This window comes from Nycticebus coucang, chromosome 6, assembly GCF_027406575.1.
Source record: "Nycticebus coucang isolate mNycCou1 chromosome 6, mNycCou1.pri, whole genome shotgun sequence".
Classification (NCBI taxonomy): domain Eukaryota; kingdom Metazoa; phylum Chordata; class Mammalia; order Primates; family Lorisidae; genus Nycticebus; species Nycticebus coucang.
The window spans coordinates 18,191,935-18,200,318 of NC_069785.1; the positions used below are offsets into that span (position 1 = coordinate 18,191,935).

The following is an 8,384-nucleotide window of genomic DNA, read 5'->3' on the forward strand; positions in this document are numbered from 1 at the left end:
GGAAACAGACTGGCTGGAAACCTGGGGCAGGAACCTGGGGTTGGTTATAAATTAAATGAGAGCTTGACAAGCAGGTGGAATCCAAAAAATACAATGAAAGTCTTGTGAAGTGCCCTCTTGCTTCTTCAAGTTCATGTTACGAAGCAAAATGGTACATTTTAAAGAGAAGCCAACAACACTTCAGGATGGAGCTTGTGAACAAAAGTAATATCTCCAGTTCCAAAAACTTGTAGGGATTTCTTTTTTTTAATTTTTTTCCCTTAATTAAAGGACATACTCAATTTTAAAAATACAAAAATATATTAAAGATGAAATTCTTATCTTGGAGACTGAAGTTTTCATTTTTTTAAGGTTATCTATAGAAAGTACAGCTTTACTATGCATAAATTGCGTTCCAGGCGTAGCATGTGTATTTTTGCGTCAGAATTTCCTTAGATAAAGTCATTTCTTCGTTGTTTCTTAACTTGAATAAGTCCAATTTATGGGTTTTGAGATTCAGAGCAAGACAAATAGAACAATAAATTTCGTGAGAAATTCTAAACACCCTTCTTCATACCCTGTCATTAAGATAAAGCTAAACCTAAAATACCCAGCATTGAGCTTTGTCATTTATATATTTGTGTGATGGCTCCAGAGGTAGTTTCCATGGTAAGCTCCCTGTGCACAAGAAGCAGGGTGAGTGGAATGTCCCCTTCCAAAGAGGAACTTTTCACTGACAGCCATAAAGGCCAAGAACCTCCTTCCCACAAATGATTAAAAAACAGAACACGAAGGACATTTTTATTTTGTTTTGTTTCTTTTGTGTGCTATGTGACTTCAGTGCAAATACCCATTTAATCAAGAATACAAAGACAGCCACCTTTGCTGGGTAAAGGATTTCCAGAGGCTGCAGTAAACCTACATAGCTCTTTCTCTTTCTTTGTGGGGAAATTCCTGCAGGTTGTCTTTTCATGCTCTTGTTGTGCACACTCGCTCTTCTTGCAAGAAGGGAAAAGATTTTTCCAAAGGAAAATACAAGAGTAGACTAGATAGGATCTAGAAAAAAACTGAAGTGCTTTAAAAACTAAAGCTTATCTATTGCCATTAATTCTAGAATTACAAGGACTTTGGAAAAGAACATAAAAGCCAGGATTGAGCGAACCCTTCCCCTTCGTGATTTTATCCTCTGAGTTGATGAGATCAGATTGAACCTGAAGCTCTAACCTAGCACATGCCTTCTTTTCCTCTCACTTTTTAAATCACTCTTTCCTAACACCTTCTATTACAATGGATTCTCCTCTTCTTTGGGTCCTCTTCATCCTCCCCCCAAGACTTTCTTCAGTTCTGGGGACCTCACAGCCTGTCTGCCTTTAAGTCTGTCTTTAAAGTTTGCCTCTTGTAGATAATCTATCCTGACTCAGGATGACATAACAAGTGTGCACTGTCAGCATTCTCAGAAGTATAACATATAAGGTGATGATTTTATTATTACTATCACCATCTCTTTCTTACTGAGGAATTGCCCTCTGAGAGACAATGATCCCTGTTTTCGCCAAATACTAGCAAATACTTCTCCACAATGATCAGTTTACTGTTCAGATTAAATTACTATCAAATAAGATGGAAATAATATCTTGCTTTGATAATGTAACCCTTTTAAAATTCCAAAGTTGATCTCAGAACCAAGTTAAGGTATGTGTACAAAAAAAGACCCCATTATAAGGCTTAGGCAATTAAGAAAAAATAATTGTGCATTGTGGGCTGGTCGGTGTGGGGTACTGGGGCTTGTGTCATCAAATATGTTCCTGGGGTCAGTCCACCCTGTCTATATGTGACGCTAAGTGTGACTAGGGCCTGGCCCTTTTTATGTAAACTCAGTAAGAATTCTGTGTTAGAATTTCTGTATGCACATCAGTCAAGCAAAGAAGAATAAATGGGTGCCTTAAAAAAATTAGACAAAAATATGAAGTTCAGTTGTGGACAAATAAGATTTATCACCCTCCCCCCTAAATTGTGTTATTTTTATTCTTACATAACATGTCAATACAGCTACCCTTATTATACTATTGTTAGGCATAGGAAAGAAATATTTAAGGAACTAATAAACTAGTTAAAAATTTCAAAATTATTTGCCATCTCTTTAGGAGATTATATATTCCTTTATTTTTAAATTCAATGAACCACTTTACACCCTATATATTTGTTCATCTATGTATTTAAATAACTAGAAAAGTAAAACTTTCCCCTAGCGATAAGAATAAGTCCATGTGAAGTCAGTATTTTAAAAGACCAAAGATAGGGTGGTTCAAACCTTATCATTTGGCATTAAACAATAAAATCTAAAGCCCGGTTCAAAGATGGACTAAATCCCCAGCCTGAAAGCAATTGCTGTTCCTTGTCCTGTGGGTACACATGTAGTATCATCAATACAACTAAGAAAGAATTGCAGCTAGGTCTGGACCACCATCAAGCAATTGATTATTAGCCATTAAAAGAGGAATGTTTACTTATTCATGGCAACTAGTTTTCAGAAGGAAAGTCAAAGAGATTTGATTTTAAATGCTGCCTTTTCTTCATATTCTATGACCAATCAGAGATCATCCACTTCTTCTTGAAAGTGTCAAAAGCCAATTTTTATTTTCCTTGGCTATTTTAACTGGAATACTGATAAAGAGGGGAGAGCAGTTGCTATGAGGCAAAGAAAAATGTCCTGGCAGTTGAGAGCCCTTCATCTATCAAGGGGAATTTGCGATGTAGCCTCTCTTTAATACTGTATAGATTTGCAGGACTTTGTACAACACTTAATCAAAATGGAAGGATTTAAAAAGAGAATGCAAGATATAAACTCAATCACTTTTTTAAAAAATCAAAATGCATTAGTTTTATTACAGAATTTTCTAGTCGGAAATCTTAAGCATGCAGCAGTGACAATAGTCTGGGTAATACTTTTGAAAAGATGATCAGTGTGCAAAGTTTAAATATATTCACTATGGAACAGATGCTTAAGGATGGAAAACTCTTACTGGACTCAGATATACTACACCCCATTACAAAGAAACAAATTGTAATGAAATAGTAATTTTCATAAGCTATGTTGAGTTGAAAAATAAGTTCAAGTGTTCAGAACACCCAAAATATTTGAAAATCTGGAAAGAATGTTCAGTTAGATGTTGAATTGTCATGCTAAGAATCTCTTGTGAATTGGAAGCAATTCATATACTACATCTCCAATGTGGAAAAAACTTAGGAGTAGCTTGAATATCTTTTTCTAGTGACCCATTATCAAAATAATTTTCTCCTCCCATGCCTTTGAGTTTATCCGATGTGAAGAGGTAATGGAGAAAGCAACTTCCTCTAATAATTCTGACTCTCCACCTCGTTTCCTGTCTTGTCAGAAGGCACTATTTAAATGGAACAACCTTCTGAAGTTCTCAGGTTCCAGCTCTCAGAGATAATTTAGATACATCCCCAGAGCAGAGTGAGAGTAAGTAGGACTAGGGCAGAGGGCTTATGGCAGAGGAGGAGGAGTCCAAGAGGAAGCAGGGAAGTTGCAACACCTTTTGGGGAGGCACAGCGTTTCCCTGGGGATATCTAAAAGAGATGGATGGAGTAACACTGTTCCCAGGCCAGAGAAAGGGAAGCTAGAAGTTATATTTAGAGCTAATCCCAGAGTGAAGGCCTCCCCAGAGCACAAGTGCTAGATGGGGGATGTATCTCTGCTTTGGGAGCCAAACACTAAGAGTTAAAGCAAATATTTGATACTGAAGAGCCCTTAAGAACTGAAGAGCACCATTTACTTATTTCTACACATCAGTGTGGGCTTAGGATGTTAAATAGATTAAAAGGCTAAGAGAGGTCAGTCACTCAAGAAAAAAACTGTTCTTTTGCTTCTCCTGACTGGGTTCTCTTTCCAAAATTGTTTTCTGCCCTACCTCACTCCCCTGGAGAAGGATCCTTGGGGAACTCAAAAGATGACACATCCTGCCTTAGAACGTCCTAGAGGTGGAGACAGGAGCCCTGAGGGTGAGAATTCAAGAACGCAGGGAGTCTGCAGTCCAAAAGTCTCCAGGACTGCTACCACGAAGAGAGGTTTAGAAAAGCGTCAGAGTTGTGGAACCAAAAAACTGGTAAGGTCGGTACAAATGACCAAATCTATTCTCTTCTGTCAGAGATTATAAAATAAAAAAAATAGGAGGCAGCTCAGAGTAGGAAGGTGATCAGGCGATGAACTAGGGACAGAACTAGAATTCGACCAGACGTCAGGTCAGAGCTCCTTCTACCTGGCCCAGCCTCCCAAGGATCAGGCCCGAATTTGGGAGCCTGTTATCCCTTCCCCAGGTCTAGGATGGCCTTTGTCAGTGCCCAACCCTCCGCTTCTCGCTCAGATGGGCTGGCACAGGTCCCCTGGCATCGCGCTCTAGCCGCCCCGAGGCCGCGTGTGAGCTGCCCACTCTCCTGGTGCGTGTCAGGTTTCCGGACCTCGCGGCCCGCTGCCCACCCCCAGCTCCTGCCTTGGCCGGTTCTGCAGAGAGGACAGCCAAGTCATTTCAATGTAATCTTATTTAAAAAGATATAGCTAATAAATCTATTGCCGGGGCTGCGGAAAGACGGCTAGCAGAGTCGATCGTGCTCCCAATCCCATTGAACCCCATTGAAAACCATGACAACACCGGACAAGCTCCGATTTATCCCGGCGCGTTAAAGAGCATTGTGAGCAGGCGTCAATCACGCATTATTTCGGACTGAACAAATGCAAAATCTTGACTGGAACAAATGCTTCCAATAGGTCCGGGGCGTCGAGCTCCATTTCGCCTTTGTCCACAGCCTAGCAGTTGGCCTGTATTGGGGTTGCCTCCGCCCGACCACCCAGCGCGCAGTGCAGCCTGTACCTCGGGAGCTCTTGACTGGGAGGCTGCTGGGGAGGGCGCGGGGCTGGAGGGCCCGCGGCCCCTGCATCCGAGCTGGGTTCGAGTTCAGCCCTGGAGAAGCCAAGACTTGGTTTTCGGGTGCAGCCACCCAAGTGCAACACCCCTTACTAAAATTTAGCATCCATCCAACACCCAAATCACTAGCTGAAGTAGTAGAAGCCTCTGAGAGGCCCTCGCTGAATCCTAGACTGAAGCTTGGCCAGGGCAAGGCTGTAGGCCCACAAGTGTATCTACGAAGGCAGCCTGTTCCCTGCACCAAATACTTCATTCACTTTCTCTAGAGGAGCTGTGGGGACCAGAAGATTCTGGAAAACGCCCCTGGCCGGCGACATTTTCTGCTGAGTGTGCCCTAATTCTACCTATTGGTCCATTCACTGACCAGGTCGGCTGGGAGCGCAGGCTACAGGCCAGCTGGGCAGAGGCTGCAGCCCAGGCACTGGGACAGACATTGACGCTGGGGCCGAGGGGCACACGCGGCGCCAGAAGGTTCGCAGACTCCAAGGAGGCTTCCAACCCCTAGTAGGGCAGCCTTGCAAAACGCCGCTGCCCGTGAGCTTTAAAACGGACCTAAGGCCAGCTTTTCGGAGTTTGGCCACCGAGCCCGGACCTAGCGACAGGCAGCTGTCCAAAGAGGATGGACCAACCCGGCCGGCACTTTAGGCCCGCCCCTTTTTTGCTGGCCTAGGGAGACACGGAACTGGGGGCTCTTCGTATGCTCCCAGCCTTTCCCCAGCATCCCTGAAGCTGTCGGATGATGTTTGGAGTGTGGAGAGAGAATCGCAGCGACCTTCCAAACTCTTGGCCCAGATGCTTGCGGGACCAAACTCCTCTCTGCGCCCTCCTGAATCCTTAGAGGGGGCCAACCAAAAAGAGAGAGGGAGCACGCCAGAGTTTAACGCCCCTTTGTAAATCACTTTCCAGATAATTGCGGGAAACTAACACTCCAGTAAACAAGCTCGAGGCATAAAGCAAATAGGGAATAAATTCCTGGGTACTCATAAACCCACCCATGTCGCCCCCACCCTTTCCTGCTCTCCCATGGGGCTGGGTCGGGCGGGTGGTGGCCACAGCTCGCCACCCAAGATGTTATTCACTAGTAACAATCCCCATTATCTGTCCCCACTTTGGCCTAATCAGACAGAATCGCTAATGCCCAAGCGTGCTTCCTGCCTCCTCTGGGAGGTAACCCGGCTTCAAGGGGCGGGGACGGGGCGGGGCGGGGGCGGAGGTGGCACCTTCCGGGCTCGCGGGTTCTTTGGTCCCGAGCTCATTCAGGTACTTAACACCCTGGAGACCCCGACCTCAGCTTTCAAGGCGCCGGGCTGGGAGAGCTGTTTATATAAACAGAGATTCCACTGTAAATGCTCTAATACCCCCGGCGGCCTGCGCTTGGAGAGCGCCTCCCACGCCCACCCGTAAGAGCGGCGTCTCGGCCGCCCCTCGGTTCCTAGGCTGCCTTGTCCCCTCTCTTCCCCCTCCTCGGCCATGGCCACCTCTGGACGCCTCAGCTTCACTGTGCGCAGTCTCTTGGATTTACCGGAGCAGGACGCGCAGCACATGCCGAGGAGGGAGCCAGAGCCCCGCGGCCCCCAGCTCGACCCCTGTGCCGCCTGGCTGGAGTCGGATCGCGGCCACTACCCCTGTGAGTGTGCAGAGGACTGAGGTGGGGGGTTGGGTGGACAGGAGTGCCAAATCAAGGGCCGGTCCATGCCGGGCCCAAGGTCTGGATTTCTTTAGCTTTGGAACCAGAGGCTAGACCCTCATATCCCTACCCCTTCTTCCCAGTCAACACATCCCGAGAGCAGATCCCCGCGCCTGTCACTAGCGCCGGGGATTTGCGTTTCGTGTCTGGGAATTCCTAGGGATCGGAATACTTACGTATTTAAAACACGCTCCTTTAAGATGTCTGAAAACGCGGCCGCATTCTCCAGGCCTGGTCTGGGATAGTCATTACTGGCGAGTTTACTGCACCCCCGCACCCAGTCGGGGCAGGGCTTCGCAAACCTTGGCAGACTGCACGGTAAAGGGTCGGCAGGTGCTTAGAGGGTCCAAGGTCTCACCAGCCCGTGTCTCCTTTGCTATTCCTAGCCTCGGACGAGAGCAGCCCGGAGACCGGCACGCCAGACTCGTCGCAGCGGCTGTGCGCTGGGTCCACATCTCCGGGCTCGGACGCCGAGAAGAGGAAGAAACGGCGGGTGCTGTTTTCCAAGGCGCAGACGCTGGAGTTGGAGCGGCGTTTCCGGCAGCAGCGGTACCTGTCAGCGCCCGAGCGCGAGCAGCTGGCTCGCCTGCTGCGCCTCACGCCAACGCAGGTCAAGATCTGGTTCCAGAACCATCGCTACAAGCTGAAGCGCGCGCGCGTGCCCGGGGCCGCGGAGTCTCCCGACCTGGCCGCCTCCGCTGAGCTGCACCCCGCGCCCGGCCTGCTGCGACGCGTAGTGGTGCCAGTGCTGGTGCGCGACGGGCAGCCCTGCGGCGGCAGCGTCGAGGCAGGCACAGCCGCGGCCCAGGACAAGTGCGGAGCCTCTCTGGCCGCCGCCTGCCCTCTGCCGGGCTACACTGCCTTCGGGCCCGGCTCGGCCCTCGGCCTCTTCCCGGTCTACCAGCACTTGGCACCCCCAGCCCTAGTCTCCTGGAACTGGTGAGGCTGCCGCGGGGTGCCTGGGGCTTCCACGGACTTTGGAGCGCGCTCTTCGGCTGGAGCAGGGTTGGAGACAAACACCTGGAACCTCTCCGGCTTCCTCCCTACCGCGCCAGGGTCCCCTGGCCGCTCTCTGACCAGCCTTAGCGGGCACAGCAGGGAACTTTCTTCGCAAAGATACCCCCCTCCTCGACTGCCAACGCCAGAGCTAGATTTTGTTGCTTGAGCCTTATTTGTATATTTTTAAAATAGCGATTTGTATAGGAAGCAACTTATTTTAAAAGAAATAGAGTATTTTTCCTCTTTGTGTTGTGAGAATAAAATGTGTAGAGTCGGGTCCCTTGCGGCCTGCCAGGAACGCAGGTGGGGGCCGAGCTCCCACGACGGGAGTTCGCAGAGCTCCCTCGCTCCTTGACCCGCTGAGTTTGCGCCCTCTGCTCTTGGGTGGAAGGGCAGATTGCAGTCCGGACCTGGCTTTAGGAAGATAGTAGGGCTGGGAGGTGGGGGCAGGAAGGAAAGACAGGGAGGAAGCTGGGGCGATCCTGGGTCCTTGTCAGCGGGGGGCGTCTCTGTTCCAAGAGTAACTCGGAGGCGCCTCTGGACTCCCAGAGCTTTTTGCGTTTCGAACGCAAAAGTCAAGCCTGTGGGCCACGATGGGGTAAAATGAGCTTCTCCAGAGACAAGCCAGAGAGGCCAGGTGCCAGGCGCACTGCCTTGGAGAAGCCCAGGCCTGGCCACAAGCTGTTTTCAGAGGGCCACAAGCTGTTTTCAGAGCGCAGGAGCCAACTGCTTAGGGACATAAAGGTCACAGGGGAAATTGTAACCCCTAGTTAGGC

At 48.5% G+C, this 8,384-nt stretch overlaps 1 protein-coding gene across 1 annotated transcript; it reads left to right on the forward strand.

The window, feature by feature from the left end:
• Window positions 1–6,099: 6,099 nt before the first annotated feature.
• On the forward strand, window positions 6,100–7,552 carry NKX2-8 (NK2 homeobox 8). Its single transcript, XM_053595496.1, has 2 exons — window positions 6,100–6,549; window positions 6,996–7,552. Exons 1-2 carry the CDS (start codon window positions 6,393–6,395, stop codon window positions 7,550–7,552), a joined length of 714 nt encoding a protein of 237 aa, XP_053451471.1. The 5' UTR covers window positions 6,100–6,392.
• Window positions 7,553–8,384: the final 832 nt, after the last annotated feature.

Coding starts and splice junctions, on each gene's coding strand:
- NKX2-8 (XM_053595496.1), top strand. CDS start 6,393: ATGGCCACCTCTGGACGCCTCAGCTTCACTGTGCGCAGTCTCTTGGAT. Junction 6,550..6,995: donor GGATCGCGGCCACTACCCCT/GTGAGTGTGCAG, acceptor TGCTATTCCTAG/CCTCGGACGAGAGCAGCCCG.